The 20748-nt window shown below is 43.1% G+C and overlaps 1 protein-coding gene across 1 annotated transcript; it reads left to right on the top strand.

Moving 5' to 3' along the window:
- The first annotated feature begins 1 nt into the window (after position 1).
- LOC308398150 (casein kinase II subunit alpha'-like) lies at positions 2-20372 on the top strand. The gene is made up of 13 exons (XM_080884606.1): positions 2-246; positions 7083-7459; positions 7545-7656; positions 13223-13324; positions 13446-13496; positions 13661-13720; positions 14305-14388; positions 16457-16567; positions 16652-16753; positions 17253-17353; positions 17461-17609; positions 18668-18755; positions 19927-20372. Exons 2-12 carry the CDS (start codon positions 7353-7355, stop codon positions 18739-18741), a joined length of 1053 nt encoding a protein of 350 aa, XP_080740732.1. The 5' UTR covers positions 2-246; positions 7083-7352; the 3' UTR covers positions 18742-18755; positions 19927-20372.
- The last annotated feature ends 376 nt before the right edge of the window (positions 20373-20748 follow it).

The raw sequence follows: 20748 nt of genomic DNA, 5'->3' as shown, positions 1-20748 counted from the left end.
ACTGTCTAAGGGAAGATCATCCTATTTCTGCTAACGAACCGCGGCTAGATGTACCCCCATCATCACCACCACCCCTCCAGTGAAATAACTATCACATCATTGACAGTGTGACTATCACACCCATTTCAATAACTTCAGACGTGCAGCAGCGGCTTCGGTCCACGAAGAGCGACGTATAACCGGAGCCCGCGAGCTAACTCTGATGTTGGGCGGACTTCCTCCGAGCTCGGATATTTCTACGACGAGGTTAGCAGGCTAACTTTAGCCCCGTTATTGATTTCTCGTCACAGAAATGTCACACTGACACACAGCCTGTGGCGTGTATGTGTCCCTTATGCATAAAGACAGAACAATCATCATCCATCGTCTTTGTCTTGCTCCATTATTGTTGACGTTTTAAGATTTTATGCTAAGGAAGCTAGCTAGGTAAACGTTGCTAGTTCGCGTTAGGGGTATGTTTCAGATATGCTACGGTAGTTTAGTGGTGACCAGCTGGACTGGATGCTACAGTTTCTGTTATACAGTGTAAATGTGGTTGGTGAAAAATCCACAGGGTTTGTCTTTAAGGGGAAGGTGTTTATGGCGCTGGTTCAAAACAGGCAGAGATGGATTATTAAAAACAGGCCTTTTGGGCATGAGCCCAAGGGATGCGAGGGTCCCCAGCACTGCACCTGCAAAATCGCAAATAGCTGTAGATTTAAAGGGGGAACGCGGGAGACCTGTACCCCCAGTAAGTAAAATATCTGTATCTACAAAAATCTCCTGAAATCGTCTGATGTTCAATCATTTCTGAGACAGGACCCTCATTTCCCCATCTTAAATTGTGTTTCTCCCAATACTCAATCGAAACCTTTGCCCACCGCAGAGAGAGCCAGCTACACAAACACAAAAAGTGCGAACATGGTGAAAAGGAAAGAAACACCCAAAAAGATTACACTGCAACAGATACTCAAAAATGAACAGAGACAACAAAGGTGTGCACAGATTCACATCAGTACAATTATGTTATTATCTGTGACTCTGAATGCAGGGGAGAAACATAACAAGGAGAAAAAGGTTCCATTGCTATGAGCGTGACATCATTGTTTATTAATGCACAACTGTCAGAAATGCATGCTGGGACTGACAGGCTGGGAGGCATGTTTCTCATTCTTGAAATTCTTAAGACCAGTTCTTGTTGCTGTTCTTAGTAAAGAGAAGCAAAATGTTAACAACCACAAAGAAATTAACCAAAACTACTACAGATTTAAATAAATAAATTAAAATAAACTAAAGTAAGATGTAAAAATGACCCCCAAAACCACAAATGGATACACAGTGATAATACAAAAGGGCACAAAATGACCAGTAGTTAGAAAATGACTATAAACTGCTCTTACTCCTGAGAGGTGCTGACGGGAATATCTTTTCTCACACACACACACACACACTGCAGCACTGAACATTTGTATGTATCACACAATGTACTTGCATGTGAAATTAGAGCAGGTCACAGTCTGGTGAAGTCCTTCCTCCTGCGTGTTTTACTCAGGCAGCACTTTCCCCTAAAGCAAATGTGGCATTTCCAGTTCTTTACAGTGCACCTGCATTGCGCTGTCCTGTCATATGTTACATGTGAGAAAAGGCAACTGCACACAATTATCTGACCTGATTGAACCTGAATTGTACAGACTTTTTCTGAAAATCACTTTCAATAGCACGTTGATAAGTCTTTAATAGGGTTCCACTGTTAATCAGCTTTAATTTCAATCACAATTTTGGCCTCCCAGCATTAAATTAACTTGATTAACCGATATTGAAAATGCATACTTCACCAATATAATGCAAAGCAAAAGATAATCATGTGGTTCTTAAATTAATGCCAAAGATATAGTGAAGTCAACAGTGCTTTCGGATTTTATTTGGCCAAAGACGTGTCCAATAAACACCAGGTAACAAAGATTTATTGCCTAAAGATATGTGAAAGTCTTGTGCAGGTTTTGTTACTGCGCAAAACATGGGGAACTGTAGAGGGAACTCAAAGCTGTTGAGTACTTTTCTGCAAGTTTTATTCACATCAGGCAGGTACAGTGAAGGGAGTGAAAATCTTTCACCTTTGCTTTGTGAAGATCTGCTTGAAACAGGTGAATAAACACCTTATATGTCTGTAAAGAAATTATCACGAATGCAGCAGAATATAAAATTGGAAGCCTTTGTGATAAACTTTTTTTTTTGTCACATACACATATATTTTTTTAAGATATTCACGTGATGGAGGATGAATTTTATTTTGAAGTAACGATTTGTATATTAGTTGGAATGTAGCGTGACATGGATGTGGAAGCATTTACATGTTAAAATTCTTATGTTTATATTTTGGCCATAATCGTGGAGCTGTAGTCGCTGCTTTAATCTAGTCCAGGTGATTTTCTTCCTCTGTGGATGACTGAAACTGCCAAAATTTAAAAAAGAAACCACTCGTTTACTTTTATATCAAACTTTATAAAAAAAGAAGGGAAGGGGTGCACATAAGACATCTAAAATTGGTAAATGCAAAGCTCAAATAATATGTGAATGAAATAGGAGCTGAATTCAAGTATATTTACAAAGTGAAATGAAGAAGCATAAAAACTGCTCAGCTACCACAGTTTCTTCAAAAACACTTAGTATACACAAGAAAAATCACATGCTGTGTCTGGATTGTTGTGGTACAGCATCCAGCAGTAGTTGGCCATCATGCTACAATTCCTGAAACCTTGGTAGTGACGCTCTATTAACTGAATATCCTGATGAAAACGCTCTCCCTGTTCATCGCTCACCATGCCAACATTTTCTGGAAAGAACTCAAATTGTGAGTGCAGGATGTGTATTTTCAATGACATGCGACAGCCCAGCTTCTGGTAGGAATCGAGCAGATGCTGAACTTCTTCCTTGTATCCAGGAGACTTGTGGATGTCCAGAAAGCTTTTGCAGAGCCACTTGAACACCACCCAAGCTTCAAACTCAACTGTTGAGAGAGTTTGTTTGTATCTTTCATCCTGCAAAACAGACTTGCTTTCTTCTTCTGGTGACCTCCTGGGAAGTCCTCATCATGGCGCAGGCAGTTAAGAAAGTTGTGAATAAAGTTCCTGCATTAGTCGGCGCCGCTCTTACATACTCCAAACCCCAGCTAGCGACTTTCTGGCACTACGCCCAAGTGGAGCTGGTCCCACCGAACCCAGCTGAGATCCCCAAAGCCATAGACGCTGATGGGGTGGCTGTAGAGCAGGTCATATACTGATCGGAAGGTTGGTGGTAGGGGTGGGCGATATAAACGATATATGATAGGAACGATATAAATTTGGCCAACAATAGAGATTTTGACTATACTGCTCTATCGCGATAGCGCAGGTTGATGATGTCATCAAGCTGCGCCTGTTTTGATCGAAAGCATCGCAGTGGCTACAACCATTATCATCTGCAAATTATGCCGAAAGTCACAGCAAAGAGATGAAGCACTTTTGAAATATGGGGAAAGCCAAAAACTGCGCTTCCTCCACTTCCGTAACATTGATTCATTAATGTTGAATTCTCTCGCAGCTGCTCTATTCCCATGTTGTTGCAGTATATTAATAACTAACCTTGTATAGAGATTGAAAATGTGACGTCATTTAGGGACAAAACCGCAAAGAATTCTGGGAACTCGTGGCAAGAGGTACTAGCGCACGCAGGCTTTAAATTGAAATCAGTTACACAGCAATAAAAAGAAACACAAAAAATGGCAAGAAGCTGTTGTATCATTAACTGTAATAGCAAGTCGCATGTCAGCCACGGGAAGAGATCGGTTGTTATCGGATTACGTCGTTGAAGAGAAATTGTTCAAGTCATGTTTCCAAAGTAACAAAGAGCCAATGGATGGCCTGGGTTGCAGCCATTCAAAGACCAAATATAACGTCCCAGAACACTCCAGCTCACATGTTAGTCTGCTCCAAGCATTTCCACGAAGGTCAGAGTTTTGTAGTAGTTAATACGTCATTTTTCATAACATAATTGGTGATATAGGTTACAAGCAAGTCTGGCGCTGAACAGAAATTGTCGCGCTATGCTCCTTTGTTTATTGTGCATAAATAGTGAATTGTCCTGACACAATATTGCGTTTCGCTTCTGTTATTACCATGTTACATTGACAAAAACATATATTTTTATTCACAGGGTAAAACGTTTTTTTTTTTGTATCACTAATTGCCCAGTACGATTACAGCATACAATATTATTGTCACTGCTACATTTCTGTAACGCGTACCAGAAATTATTTCCACTGCTAATTAATTAACGTTAAGCTCAAAGGTCCTATTAATAAACGGTTAACGAATGTGTATTTATGAAGACGATTTGTGAGACTGGTAAACTTACCTTTGTTCGTACGATGGTCTTTCGTTCTACACGGTGCATTTCAAGGTCCTGTACCCATCCGTCGGTAAACTGTACCTGGGCTTGTTGCAGTGACCTGTAGTTACTAAACTTCATGAGTGTATGCACTCACTCCAAGAACCATATAATTATAAATATGAGCGTGGTGAAAGTTGGGCAGCACGCTAACGTCTTTTGTCCACTCTGTGTGCTCGTAAGTAGGGCTGGGCGATATGACCAAAAATTTATATCTCGATATTTTTTAGCTGGATGGCGATATAAGATATATATCTCGATATATTTTTTAAAGCCATAAAGTAAGAACAAAAAGACAGTTCTTAGTCAAAGCTGTGTCCCAGATGTCACACAGGCACTTTTATTAACATAGAGCATAGATGTACATAAAATTTACTCAAAAATAAATTATGAGCATTTATTAAATAATAATGCTCCATAAATAAAAGAAAACAGTGTTGTTTTTCTGCATAACAAAAAGCTCACAATTGTGCAGTCAAAATGTAAACTAAAAGACGCTGAGCACAATAACAAAGACAGATTTCACAGCTGCTCTGTTCCCAACTTGTACTGACAGCCTGGAGTTTGAAATCTGCTTCGCAACCACGTCTCTTAACAGGTGCCATTTATGGTCCTTATACACAGTAAGGTAATATTACGTTGAAGCACAGTATGTATCACTCCGCGAGGCTCAGCTGTAATGCTCCGACAAACCATCAAGCGGTGCAGCTCCGTAGCTTACCAAAGTCGTACTAAAACATTTTTTGACAGATTACTGAGCGCTGTGTTCCACATAAAATCGGTTCGCGGCCATCAAGCACAACCAGAATTCATACATAAGGCGCGCTGTCAACATTTGAGAAAATGAAAGGATTTTAGTCCGTGCAGCACCTCTGGGCTGCATGGCATTAGCGTGGTTAGCTCGTTAGCGTGGTTAGCTAGCTAACACGTTGACGCCGTCCAGTAACTCGTTAACGGAGATTTGCCGTGTCCATCTTGTCGCTTCCTGCAGGTGAAGCGATGGGGGAGGAGGGGGAGTTGTGTTCAGTGAAGGAGAGGCGAGTCCGAGTAACGTTGCGAAAAGACGAAAGTGGACGAAAGAGAGGGAAACTTGCGGCTCCACAAGTATAATTATAACGTAACATAGACTATATCGATATAAAGGATATTGTCACATCTTATATCTCGTATAAAAATATATCGATATTTTTTAAAAACTCGATATATCGCCCAGCTCTACTCGTAAGGGTCTAAACCTTTCACTCCTTTGATTTTGTCCTCGTATATTTTCTTTGACTTTTCATCAAGTCTGTCTTTGTACGGACCGGCATTGTTCTCCTTCGTTTTGTACATTCCTTTTTTGGGGGGCAAAGAAAAACCAAGAAGGTATTGGAGCCAGAGAATGAACGTTTTGCGGTCCTGAGTTCCCAGCATGCAATGCGCGAAAGTCACGTGGTCTGTCAATCTCTATAGTGGATGAATAATCTCAGTTGTTCTCCTGACTGAAGTTTGGCCCGTGTATAGCATCCTGCTATGCGATTGCATTTGTCCCTAACCACCAGAATCCCTCACGTTAACTTTTATCGAGTGGAAAAAAAAGTTGACGTTCATCCTCCAGCTTCACTGTGCTAATGTTATGCTAACACTGTGCTAATGTTATGTCGCTAGCAATCACATAGCACAACATTATAGCTGTGTCCCAAAACGTCGGCTGCATTCTTCGGAGGACCCGGCCTTCGCGGTCTACATGGGCCAGGTCCACAAAGGTTTAAGCAAATCCTTCTGCTTAAACCTCGAAGCAAGAAGTTCTGCTTTGTCTTTCGACAGGTTTAGAGCACAAACAAGATCGTTCAGCTCTGTTTGTGTAAAAGTCTCTGAATCTTCATTGGCCATGTAATCAGGATCTGATGACTCTGGATTGTAACCAGATGCAGCTTGACCGTGTTCCTCGTCACCTTCTACAGAAGCTAATCCATCATATGCCAGTACAGGAACAGGCAGTAAGTCATCATGAGGAACAGGCCTTATTGCAGATTCCAGACTGGGATATACAATTTTTTGAAAATCCTGTTGTATTCACGCGGCAAAGATAGGAATCGCTGAGATGATCTCACTGTTCCAGCCACACCATCGGGATTGCAAGTGGCATTTCGCAGATTTAAGCTGTCACGCAGTCCATTGGAACAACTGTTGCAGATGACATGTGGAGCCCAAGATTTATCCTGGTCACCCAGTGGATAAAGTACAACTTGTACATCATCTTAAGGTCTGTGGTAATTGGGCGACGTCGTGAATGAACTGCACGTAACTGAAAGTGTCTGGATGATTGATACAATTTCTAGGCATGGTAACAACTGAAATCAATCACAGTTAATTCAGTCTGTAACATAAAACACAGGGAACTGTCATTAAATCTGGCAATACACTTATGGTTAATTATTCCAACTATCATGCAATATGTAACTAGCTTCATCACAGAAGCTACGCGCTTAAAAAAAACTAAACACAGATTTGAAATCGGCATGAAAAACCCACATAAACTTATCTCTGATGACTTTGACCTGTTGACCTGTATTATTGTGTCCTTAATGTTATGCAGCTATCTGCCACCACATGGAAATGTTCATACATTTCCAAAGAGTCTGAGCTTTACTTTGAAGAAAGACCCATAGTTATGCTCCTCTCCTGTCTTCCTGCAGCTGGCGGCTCTTCATCCCATCCTACTGAACACCTTGCTCAGGGGCTTCACTCAGTCAGTCATTGTAGCTCTGTCAGTCTGCACGGCGACTGTGTCAGACCAGCCTGACAGCTTTCATCAGAGGCCACGAGCAGCCAAAGCCAATGGTAAGCACGGCTCGGGGACCTTAGAGCCGCATATTCTGGAGAGTCGGTGCGCTGCCTTCCAGTATCGAGCCAGCAAGTATTTAGAAGGAGGTGAAGGTCCTCGACTCGGATCCTCAAAGCTAGCAATGCCTGGCCCCACACCGACCCTCAGCAAAGCTCGGGTTTACACCGACGTTAATACACAGAAGAACAGAGAGTACTGGGACTATGATGCTCATGTGCCAAACTGGAGGTATATATATACATGTTGGCTTCGTGAGAGCATGATTTTTTTAATGAATTTTTAATCACTGCCAAAGTGTTTTTGCTTTTCTCAGTAATCAAGACAACTATCAGCTGGTGCGTAAACTGGGCAGAGGGAAGTACAGTGAAGTGTTTGAGGCCATAAATGTGACCAATAACGAGAAAGTGGTGGTGAAAATCCTCAAGGTAAGCACTAGACTGACTTTTTTGCTAGGGCTGCGTGTGTGTGTGTGTCTGTTTTTTACCTTTTATACCTACAATCTCTAATTTGTATTGTGGTCAGTGTTGGTCAAGTTACTTGAAAAAAGTAATCAGTAACTAATTACTGATTACTCCCCCAAAAAGTAATCCCGTTACTTTACTGATTACTTATTTTCAAAAGTAATTAATTACTTAGTTACTTAGTTACTTTTTAAAAACACGATTTACAACCTGAAGAGGTGATAAAGTGATAGATCTTTCAGCCCAATTCTACTTTTTCTACATAATCCATCATACAAAATGTAATCAAATGGAAAAGTCTCTTTTTTTAACTTGTTTTATCAGTTTTAATCTTTTAACTTTATGCATCAAGCAAAACATTTAATTATATGCAACATTCTCTGACTTGAATAAATTAGTTTAACATTTAAACCTATTTTCTACACATTCCAGCACATAAAATAAAATATTTTTTGTGTTTTCACTCACTCTTTCAAACAGATGCAAGTAAAACACAGCAGAAAATAAATAAAGTCAAAGACTCAGCGGTCCTTTTGCTCTATTTTCACCTGTAAAGCAGGAGCAGGGTAGGCGGAGGGTTACCCTGGTGTAGGTGTGCTGCGGTCAGTTGAAGAATCCGCGCGAGTGTCTCTGTGAGTTTCCCATCACGTCGCAGCTACTCGGTGCTTGCTCGGAAGTTTAGGGGGTTTTTTCGCTGTAAAAAGAAGTTTTCTTCCCACGCACGATGGACGCTAATGTTTTTGTCACTTTTTATGGAATCAAACTCAAAGTAAGGTCAGTACTTCCACACTTTAAACGCTGCACGCTCATACTCTCTCCCGCACTCGATATATTATCCATTGTTGATCTGCACACAGCTGCTGTCACCAACGTCGCACTTGCTTACGTCACTGTCATGAGACATTCTCGCAAAAAAAATCACGGTTTTAGTAACGCAGTAACGCAGCGTTCCTACGGGAAAGTAACGGTAATCTAATTACCGATTTTGCAATAGTAATCCCTTACTTTACTCGTTACTTGAAAAAAGTAATCAGATTACAGTAACGCGTTACTGCCCATCTCTGATTGTGGTAACATGAGTCTTCTCGCTTTGGCAGTTATCCATTTCTGAAAACCTCATCAAATCCACAAACATTTTTAAAATGTCTTCTGTTAAATCTTTTCTTGGCACTTGCTGACTTTTCTTTGTCAGATTACTTTCTTTAATCCTGTCAAACCTTACATTGTACTCTGGCATCATCTATTGGTCAAATGGTTTATGAACAGCCTGTGGCATCAATTTACTTCTGGATCCCATCAGTCTGGAGAGAATGCCTCCCCCTCAGAAAACCAGCTGGATGAATGTGTTTCTCTCTGGTTCCCACTGATCAGTTCCATTACTTAGTGGGGATGGTCGGTTGTAGTCCTGTTTCCCTGTATGACTTGCAGCAGGATGAAGGTGGTCTCTGGGACTACTGGGATCTGGCATCTCCCTGGGAGCTGCAGTTGCTGTTTTGGGGTGTCTGGGTCTCTGCCTCAGTTGGTAGCGGTGGGGACTGGGGTGGGTGCTGCCTAGCAATCTTAGGGTGTGGGGCCTGGGGTCCTTGTGGTGGTGGGTCCTGATCCCAGGCTGGATGGCTGCCCAGGTGCCCGGGGTTGCCTGGTGTCCGGCTGGGTACCTTCTTGCACAGGGTTGGTCTGCACCCCGTTGACTGCCTTGCAGTGTAGTGTGTGTTAGCGCACGTTGGGATGTCCGGTCTGCACCATGGCGGTCATGTGTAACTGCAAGCCCATTGGATGGGGTAGGGTGTCCAGGTTATGGGGGCAACCGTTGCTGGGTGCAGCTCGTCCAAGACCCAGATGAGTGTGCCATGTCCCTTTTGCTGTGTGTCTGTTGTAATTGAGTGGTCTCTTTGGGCTCATCTGCACACCCCTGTGGTGGGGCGTGAGAAATGGGGTGCACACTGAGCCACTTGTTTGCTGCTTCTCTCCTTCTGGGCTAGTGCTCTTGTCCTCCTGGTCTTACATATCCCAGCACTCCCTCATACGGCACATTGTTCATACAGTGTCACAGTGGGTAGAGCAGTCATATGGGTGGATTTGCTGAGCCTGGTATTGGAGGAAGGGGTTCACCTCCCCTACCACTCCCCACTGGACGTTGCTGTTGCTTTGGGATCCTGAACTCAGCTCACACCGGGGTGGCAGGCCTCTAGTGGGATTGGCTGCCCATCGCCCCTGGTCCTGGACTCCCACCCCTGCTGGGGGGTAGTATTGCTTCTCACCCTCTTTTCAAGTGTATTTTGTGACACATACACACTCACAAACTTTCACGCTCTTATGTACCGGGGCGATTGTGGCTCAAGAGTTGGGAGTTCGCCTTGTAATCGGAAGGTTGCCGGTTTGAGCCCCGGCTTGGACAGTCTCGGTCGTTGTGTCCTTGGGCAAGACACTTCACCCGTTGCCTACTGGTGGTGGTCAGAGGGGCCGGTGGCGCCAGTGTCCGGCAGCCTCGCCTCTGTCAGTGCGCCCCAGGGTGGCTGTGGCTACAATGTAGCTGCCATCACCAGTGTGTGAATGTGTGGATGACTGGTTGTGTAAAGCGCTTTGGGGTCCTTAGGGACTAGTAAAGCGCTATACAAATATAGGCCATTTACCATTTACCTGTGCATTTTCAAGATTTTGTTCCAGGTGCTGTATTATTGTTTTTGTTTTAAGGTGCACTAACTGGCGATGTATTGTGCATTTCTGTTTGTACTAGGGCTGCCACAAACGATTATTTTGATAGTCGACTAGTCACCGATTATTTATGCGATTAGTCGACTAATCAGATCATCATCCACTGGACGTAAAACGTACAGCTTATTGCACCAGCAGCATCTGCTCTTATATAACTATCATTAGCTTACAGCTTTAAGTGTTTAAGGTGCTAACTAAAAATAAAGACAAGATGATAGTTTATTCAATTTTAATGAAATTTGCAGATTGTTTCGGTGAAGTTTAATGAACTCCTTGCTATCTAAAATATAACAGGACACCGGAGTAAATTCTCGAGCATCTCACACTTTTGATAATCAGCTGTCTGCTTGACGTTTATTCAGCTGTGTAAAAACTATAACTTTAATCTCAGACAAACCGATTTACTCAGGAACAAATAAAATACAAAAAAAAAAAGCCAAACAACAACATTTTTAATTTATCTAAGTGACTCATATATATTTAACCTGAGTAGCGAAAGACGGCGGTGGGTTAGAAAACAATTTGCCGGGAGTCCGGTGTTCTCACCGCGCTAGTGACCTAGCCCCCGGCTAGCTATCGAGCTGGTGGGTAACAGACGTCTCCGAAAACGTCGGAGCGCTTTTGGAAAATATGTGGTGTCCTGATAAACTGAGCCGATATTTGAGGTTTACACAGCTACATTCTCGCCTGAAAATATGTTAAACGTTTATTTTGTGACCCAGAAAGAATAATAAGAGTAACATTAAAACTAACTAGCTGCCGCCATTGTTGGAAACTAAGCTGGGCCGCGCTATGATTTCTGGGACACAGCTGCTTCTTCTTCTTCTTCTTCGGGGTTTAACGGCAGCTGGCATCCTTGTACATGCAGTGCTGCCATCTTCTGTTTCAGTCCGTTATTACACTCTTAAATCCTGCTACTTATTCCTGCGTCTTTTGTGATCTTACAAAGCTTCAAACGACGCGTCGACTATTAAATCAGTCGTCGACGATTTTGATAGTCGACGTAATCGTGACTAGTCGACAAATCGTGGCAGCCCTAGTTTGTACCCTGTCGTTTTATTACACCCCACCCCATTTTTTTTCCCTTTCTACTACCCATCCTGTCTTATACATTATCAAACTGTATACCAGAGGAGCCTATAGAGAATTTATAGAGCTGATCTTGGAATAACAAGTTGTTTGGCTCAACAGTGCATTCAGATCATAACTCTGGTTGCATAAGCTGCCAGACAGGACAGGAGTTAACAAAAAAAAAAAAAGGCTGTGGCATCAACAGCCAAGTGAATGAGATACCCAACACTTTACCAAATAATAGGGGTGCAACGATACACAAAATTCACGGTTCGGTTCGGTTTGATACTTTCAATACAAAAAATGTTCATGCTTTTTTAATTTGTCATTTATTAAAATTATAAATATATATTTTAACTCAAAGGTAGAGTTCTTAAATTTAATGTTGCTGAAACAACAAAGTAATAAAATAATAAATCTATCTGATCGAGAAATCACTCATCTTTGGAAAAGAGAGTTTATTACAGAGAAATGGCTCTTTCAAAAATAAAAGCTATACTATCCACTTCTTCTGGGCTATATTCTCAGCAGCATAAACATATCAGGTCCCCATAAGCAGAATCATGTGCTAACGGCTGTCTAAATGACTCGGCTAAAGTTTGTAGCATGCTTGTTGTTTTTGTCTGCTTCCACTTATCTTTGCACTAGGATGATGTCGGCATAAATGTGCAGTCATATTTGTTGTGTTCCCACTAGTGCTGTCAGCGTTAATCTTAAATGACGTTAACGCCACAACACGGCAAATCTCCGTTAACGAGCTACCGCGGATCGCCCCGTGCGTGGGGCTGGACGGCGTCAACACGTTAACGAGCTAACTGCGCTAAAGCACTAGTTCCCACCCATGTAATTGAGCATTGCATGGCACATCCGACATACTGTTTTACTTTAGTCCATGACGCGCTTACCTTCAGGGTCATACGTCACATGAAAACCAAAATAGTTCCAAACGCCAGATCTGAATGAGGGTGGGGGAGGTTCAATTTGCCATGTTGCAACGAGCTTAGCTTCTGTCTTGCTAGCTTACGCTGCGCTCAGTGGATCTGCACTCGACAGTGCAGCCTAGGCAGAGTAGTCGAATGCAGATCCACTGAGCTCTCAACACAGCATCGTCAGAAGAAAAGTTGATCAAATAAATTAAAAATTTTGTATTGTTCGATACATATGCGTACCGAACCGAAAGCACTGTATCGAACGGTTCAATATCGATACGAGTATGAAGTGCCTTGAGGCGACTTTTGTTGTGATTTGGCGCTATATAAATAAAATTGAATTGAATTGAATTGAGTATTGTTGCACCCCTACCAAATAACTATGCAGTTAATGCTACAGAAACCCTTAAGTAGAATATAAAGGTAAAGAAGCTAAAGAACATAAAGAAGCTGTTGATGATCTAGAAAAAATCAGCAGGAATATTTAATAAGTAGATATTTTTGTGCCGTGACAAGCTTTTATTAACACATGATGCAAATGAAGGTAAGTTCAGTGTTTATGTGGTATCACTTTATGGTTATTGTAGCAGCTTTATTGTAACTATTTCTGTCATCCACAGAACATTTAAACATTTTAAATGAGCAGCATAATGTTGGAAATACTGTGTGTGTGTGTGTGTGTGTGTGTGTGTGTGTGTGTGTGTGTGTGTGTGTGTGTGTGTTTGGATGCCCAAAGATGGATTCTCTCAGCAGCGCCCTATTTTCATTTTCACTTATTTCCATTGTGCTGACTATGAGTGTCCATCTCTACTCAGCCTGTCAAGAAGAAGAAGATCAAACGGGAAATCAAAATTCTTGAAAACTTGCGAGGAGGAACCAACATCATCCGCCTGGTGGACACGGTCAAAGACCCGGTGGTGAGTTGTGAAAACCGGCAGCTGCATGCGTGCGTGTGAGCCATGTAATCCAGTCATGCTTGTAACTCAGTGATACCTGCTGTTCTCCTCAGTGAAGCCATGTGTTGTCCTCTCTTTGCAGTCCAGAACACCAGCGCTAGTCTTTGAGTACATCAATAACACAGATTTTAAGGTACTCAAGTTTGGACTACCAGCAGGGTTACCATCCATGCAAACACGTTGATGTCCATTATTAATAACATGAATAACCCTCCAGTTATTGCTCCACATGTGTAGAGGCCAGCTGCTCACATCAGAACACTTTTTATACATTGATGTCTCTCGTGCGGTCCACAGGAGCTTTACCAGAAGCTGACAGACTACGATATCCGTTACTACATGTATGAGCTTCTAAAGGTAATATTACTTTGTTTTCACATGTAAACTGATCCTCACTTTTCAAAGTGGAACTGCAGAGTACCACTCTTCAAATGTGCTGCGGTCACTGAGGGACTTCCTAATTCAGAGTGTGAATCTGTCGCCACAAGGGCCCAGCAGCAGAGCCAGGATTATATCTAATGACACAGCACGAGTCAAATATGAAAGCATCCTTGGGACAGTTTATTCAGGACGTTTTAAGTAAAGTTATAAAACGACTGCTAAACACTTTAGTTTAATAAAAATGAAAGCAAAGTTTGTAAGTGTTAAACAGCCTGCACCGTTACATGATAACATACGAGTCCATATGGACTGCTCCGGGAATACTCACTGATGATAGAACGTCGTTAAACATTCATTCAGATAAGCTGTCCTGAGCATTAGCAGACAAAGCAGTGGCCTCAGTGCTTTTATTAATGCTATCTATGAAAATGTTGAATGCGCACAACCTTTGAATTTGAATGGGACGGACCTGGAGGGGAAAAGTGACTTTTGGAGGTACATTTGAATGGAACGCCACCACGATAAGCACCTCACTAAGCCTGTTCTGTGTGTTCTTCCAGGCTCTGGACTTTTGTCACAGTATGGGGATCATGCACAGGGACGTGAAGCCGCACAATGTGATGATTGACCACCAGCTGAGGAAGGTGCTACTGACGCTTCTATGGGTTGTTTTGTATGCTGGAATGTTGGCAAGTTGTGTGTCTGCAAACACTTGTAGCCCTTTTTCCATTAGGACGTGCTCGGCTCAACTAATTATCCATTACAATCGAGTGCTAGCCACAAGACGTCATTTGTAGTCTAGGCGATGTTACACCTGCTGCTCAGTCTGTGGAGTTTTTGGGTGACGGGTTCATTTTTGTGAGGCTTTCCATCGTTTCCGAGTCCTTAAAAAAATGGCAGTTTTGATTTTCGTGAAGGAAACACTCCCATACCCTGTCGAGTGACATAACTGACTAACCAGTCAAACACATGCTGTCTGTTGATCGCTTGGAACCCCGGCCAAGTGGGTACTATAAAAGTACCAGATACTGGCCCCTAATAGCAAACCCTAAAAACCATGTCGAGTAGGTACTAGTGGGAGAACGGCTAATACTTGAGCTGTAACTTTGTCAAACCACAATGTGAACCTTCAGAATGGTTCAACAAGACACTGTGTGTAATGTTGTCATTTGTCACATGACATGACAACTCCTCACTGCAGGCATGTCATGTGCCTGCCTGCTTCAAGTCCTCTACCATAATCCCTGTCCCCAAGAAACCTAGGATCACTGAACTAAATGACTACAGACCCGTGGCTCTGACATCTGTGGTCATGAAGTCATTTGAGCGCCTAGTTCTCTCCCATCTCAAGACCCTCACGGCCCCCCTCCTGGACCCCCTGCAGTTTGCATACAGAGCCAACAGGTCTGTAGATGACGCCATCAACATGGCCCTACACTTCATCCTGCAGCATCTGGACTCCCCAGGAACCTACGCCAGGATCCTGTTTGTGGACTTCAGCTCTGCCTTCAACACCATCCTTCCAGACCATCTCCGAGGCAAGCTTTCCCAGATGAATGTGCCTGATCCCATCTGCCGGTGGATCACTGACTTCCTGACGGACAGGAAGCAGCATGTGAGGCTGGGAAAGAATGTCTCGGACTCCCGGACCATCAGCACCGGCTCCCCTCAGGGCTGTGTTCTGTCTCCTCTGCTCTTCTCCCTGTACACCAACTGCTGCACCTCCACCCACCAGTCTGTCAAGCTAATCAAGTTTGCAGATGACACCACCGTTATTGGGCTCATCTCGGACGGGGATGAGTCTGCCTACAGGAGGGAGGTTGAACGTCTGGTGTCCTGGTGCAGCCACAACAACCTGGTGCTGAATGCCCAGAAGACAGTGGAGATTATTGTGGACTTCAGGAAGCACACAGCCCCACTCCCCCCCATCATCCTGACTGACACCCTCATCACCTCTGTGGACTCATTCCGCTTCCTGGGTACCACCATCACCCAGGACCTGAAGTGGGAGCCCACCATCACCTCCGTCATCAAGAAAGCCCAGCAGAGGATGTACTTCCTGAGGCAGCTGAAGAAATTCAACCTGCCAACACGGACGATGATGCAATTCTACACTGCAATCATCGAGTCCATCCTCACCTCCTCCATCACCGTGTGGTACGCTGGAGCCACTATCAGGGACAAACAGAGACTGCAGCGTGTTGTGCGCTCTGCTGAGAAGGTGATTGGCTGCAGACTCCCATCTCTGCAGGACCTGTACACCTCCAGGACACTGCGGCGTGCAGCTCGGATCTCAGCTGACCCTTCTCACCCTGGACACAGTCTGTTTGACCTGCTCCCCTCAGGCAGGAGGCTCCGGTCCATTCGCACCAGAACCTCTCGCCATAAGAACAGTTTCTTCCCCTCTGCTGTTGGACACATGAACAATAAACGTACGACTGTTCCCACCACTAACACATGACCCTACGCTGTGTTCACTGCATCATTCCATGTTTGGCACTGATCACCACCTGCACTCATGTATATATCTTTCTACGTAGCACTTTTAATTCTTATTCTTACTTTTATTTTTTCATGTCTATTTAAGCGCAATTTATGACAGTATGTTTGCACTGAAGCACCGCAGCAATTTCCTAATGTTGTAAACCTGCTCAACATTTGGCAATAAAACCCTTTCTGATTCTGATTCTGATTTCTGTTTGTATGTGACAGCTGCGTCTTATAGATTGGGGTTTGGCTGAATTTTACCATCCCGCTCAGGAATATAACGTCAGGGTGGCCTCGCGCTATTTCAAAGGCCCTGAGCTGCTAGTGGACTATCAGGTATGCTTCCACTCAGCAGAACACGGTCACCTGCCCGTCTCAGTTTTCTCTGAGCTCATTTTTAGTTGTGTGTTGTTCTTTCAGATGTATGATTACAGTTTGGACATGTGGAGTCTCGGCTGCATGTTGGCCAGTATGATTTTCCTGAAGGAACCGTTTTTTCATGGCCAGGACAACTATGACCAGGTGAGAGAGACAACATGAAGTGGTTTTTCAGAAATGTGTGATCCTGCAGGTCAGACACAAAAATGCTATGGTGGGTTATACTTATGCTTTTGAACTATAATAAATTGTAAGCCAATAATAATACATAGTAGTGACCTGAATATAAGCCGTGTGTTTTCTAAGAAAAATCCAGACAGCAGTGAGTCGAAGGAGCTGCTTTAAAAGGAGCGACAGCTTGTTGTGTCAGCCTCCACTTCATGCTCTGAAAGCTGTAACTCAAGACATTTCTACACTAACTGTAACAACAGTTCACTCAATTAGGATAAAACGGCCAACAGATAACATTTTATTTTTAAAAGGTCAGAGTTCAGGTCTCGATGAACAGTGATGTAAAAAGCCACTGACTGACTGTGTTGTCTTTGTTTCTGCTTTCATAAACAGTGTCTTCTGCTGTGACAGTGCACTGACATATTTGAGCCATTAGGGGGCGCACTGACGTGGTATGCATCTTGTTTTCCAGCTGGTCCGCATCGCTAAGGTTCTCGGCACCGATGAGCTCTTTGGCTACCTGCACAAATATCACATAGAACTGGACACTCGCTTCAAAGACATGCTGGGGCAGTGAGTATCGCTGACTTCCTGTAAAACTGCTGAAACATATTCAAATGTATTGAAAGCAGCTCACACCCAGGCAGCTTAACTAGATGTTAATAGTCACTTGTTTCCAGGCAAACACGGAAACGCTGGGAGCAGTTCATCCAATCAGAGAACCAGCACCTGGTGAGTCCAGAGGCTCTGGACCTGCTGGACAAGCTGCTGCGCTATGACCACCAGCAGAGGCTGACGGCGGCCGAGGCCATGCAGCAACCGTACTTCTGTTAGTACCGCGCGAGCCGCAGCACGTCTGCAACAACAGCTGCCTGCTGAAATAATGAGTCACAAATCTGATTTCACTCTCAAGATTATACAAGCTCTTCTTCCATTTTATCAGTTAACTCCATTCACCAAATATAAAGCAGCGATGTGTGACCACAGTGGCCAAACACACAGTAACCTGAAGCACCAGCAGGCCGTTCATCTTCAGCCTTGTGGACCTGATCTGATATTTTCACTCGATCAGCTGATACTCCTTATGATGCTGACAAAGCAAAATTTATAGTAAAATACTTTACTCGTCTTCCAGAATCATTGTTTAAAATCAGGAGAATTCTTTTTTTGAGCATGTAGAAATTCACTTTTCAGTTTGCTTTTTAAAAGATAAAAAGCAAAATGTCTCAGTCCACATCAAAGCTGTCTGTTATGTGTACTGATTACAGATGCATGTGCACTGCATGATTATTAATACAGCTTTTCACATCCAGGGTTTCCTTTTTCATCCTTACACATCTGCATTCTTACCTGGGTCATAAATTATACATAAAAAGGGGGGGGGGGGGGGGGGGGGGGATAAATAAGGGGTGACATCATCTAAATTCATTATAAAAACATTAAGAAAGATGGTGCAATTTGAAAACAAGGACAAAAGTAAAAAAGAGAATAATAACTGGGTTAGAAAAATCCATCAACACAGAAAGCTACAGTGACTTAGAGTTATGGTTTGTCTCACGTCTCTTTCCGTCTCTCAGCTTCTGCTCTTTCTGTGTCCGTAGGCAGGATAAAAGATTGATGTTGTTCCAGGTATTTTGGCCACTGGTAATCAGGTTGTGATGAGGAAGTGCTGTTTTTAAACATGACGTCATTTTTAAAAATTTAACGTGACCCATAACAAGTGATAGCCCGTGCACTCATCAGCAGAGTTTACAGAAGTCATGTCAGAAAGTTGTGCTTGGCCACATCTGCGTCTGCTTTCTCTCCCTCTCTCTGTCCTCCTGCCTGAAGACGGCCTAAACAAACGACAAGAAAGCTCACGGAAAACATTTTGTGTTTATGTCTCAGATCCTGTGGTGAAGGAACAAGCAAATGCCAACACAGATGGATCAAAGGCAATAAGCAGCTCCAATGCAACATGATACCCAGAGAACAGGTAAGACACACAACAATACTCTATTTATAATATGTAGAGATGTAGAGGTATGCAAAAGCTTGGATGTGCCACTTTACATGCCATGCCAATGCGTGTGCGAATGATTACAGCCACTGCAGCACGCAGAAGCTACGGGCTTTCCTACAAATGCTGATGCTTTAGTCTGAGTCTGTTTACATATTATTTCTGTGAATGTTAAATATCAACCAAAAACGATACAAAAACAGCACAAGTCGAGCTTCTTCAGAAGGGACCTGAATTTTTATCTAGCAGCACGTAACGTGGTCGTGCATTTGTGCTTCAGGCTGTTTTCTGCATGTGGTAGCAGTTTGTTGTCACCAGGGGGTAGTGTTAGAACATGTTGCATCACCAGGGGTGCCGATGTATGTTCTTGTGTTCCTTTAGTTTATTTCCTACCACAGTGAGCACAGTAATCAATAAAGACAAAACAACTACTTTGGGGTGATGTAAAACTAATGTTTTTTCTTTTTGGAGACTGTGGCGGGGCATGGCCTGCGGTACCGTGCAGGTGCGTCCGCCTCCTCTGCACGGCACCGCAGGCCCCGCCCCGCCACAGAGACATTTTAATCAGCGAGCGCAGTGAAGAGTAGAAAGGAAGCAGTGGAGGAAGGTGCACCTCAGCCTGTTCACTCTGTGAGCTGGCATAAGGCCTGAGACCAAGATTCAAACACTGTAAACTGAAACTGCAGCCAACAGCCTGTCTACACTGTTGTTTTGAAATCTGATGATTTTGTTCACCTCTTGCTCCTCATGTTGACCATCACTGTTATCTTTCCTCTTCACCCGGCATCTTCACGCACTCCATTTAAGACAACTCTGGTTGTTGTCTTCTTTATTTACTCAGACACCCTGTGGTGACCCGGGAAAGACTGCGGAACATTACTGGAAAATTTTAGGGTGATTTTAAACTACCTGACTCAAAATAAAATCCTTCACGAGCCAAAGTTATTGTTCCTTAAAATAAAAAGCAGCAGCTGTGCATCAGCATTTGTAGACAGGCTCAGTATGAAATATTTACTGCAACAGAACCTGCTTGGACAAAGCCGGCCTGTTATGAATATCAAATGGTATCCTTTTGCTTGTGTTCTGCTTGCTCACACCTCTGTGATTACAGGATGAGTTTTCAGTATTTGTTTTTCTGTCCATTCAGGAAGAATCTTTATTACCTCAACTTGTGACCTTTTCGTGGCAGAAACCTCTGCCTCCACATCAACAGCCATACTGGAGCAAGATGTCAATTTTGCAGCACAAACAAACACGCACGGAATAAACTCCTCCCAACAAAACCCTGGGAATCTGCGCTGCTTGGTCTGAGTCACAAATAAATCAGATCTGGAATCAGATCTGACCCCTTCACCCTCCTCTTCCTCCTCCTCTTCCTACCTGCCAACATCTCCACTTGTTTTTAAAATGAGCAACGTGACTTGTTGGATGGGTATCAAGCTGGTGTTATTGCTGTGAAGACCTTTGTCGGTTATTGCAGCGACGACTTCAGATCCAGTTGCAGGTTTTAAGCACTGAGTGGCGTGGAGGCTCTTTTCTGCTATGGATAGAACAAAAGCTATATTAAAAGAGAATAAACCATTTTTATTTAAAGGTGTGTCTTTTGGACTTTTATTGTCTCTGAACTGAAATTTATCTTCAAACACTATGGTCCACATTGCTCAGACCTGGTCTCTAAAGTTTAGTGTAGCCAGTAGGGCTGTGTGATATGACAAAAATCTAATATCCCGATATAAGACATTTATCGTCCTGACAACGATATAAATCACAAAATGTAATATTTTCTGTAAATTCTGTAATACTCACCTTGTGTGAAGTGTTTCCAGCTGGGCGTCGTGTAGCTGGACTCTAGTGTTTTAACCGATGCATGAAACGATACATTTTTAGATGTAAGTTGAAAGAAAATGGTGGCCGTTACAAATTTTGAGTCTAAGGTTTATTTTTTAGCACCTGACGGATCTTTTTTTTC

The sequence above is a fragment of the Rhamphochromis sp. 'chilingali' genome, assembly GCF_963969265.1.
Source record: "Rhamphochromis sp. 'chilingali' genome assembly, chromosome: 6".
NCBI lineage: Eukaryota > Metazoa > Chordata > Actinopteri > Cichliformes > Cichlidae > Rhamphochromis > Rhamphochromis sp. 'chilingali'.
This window is presented reverse-complemented; position numbering and strand designations above follow the sequence as displayed.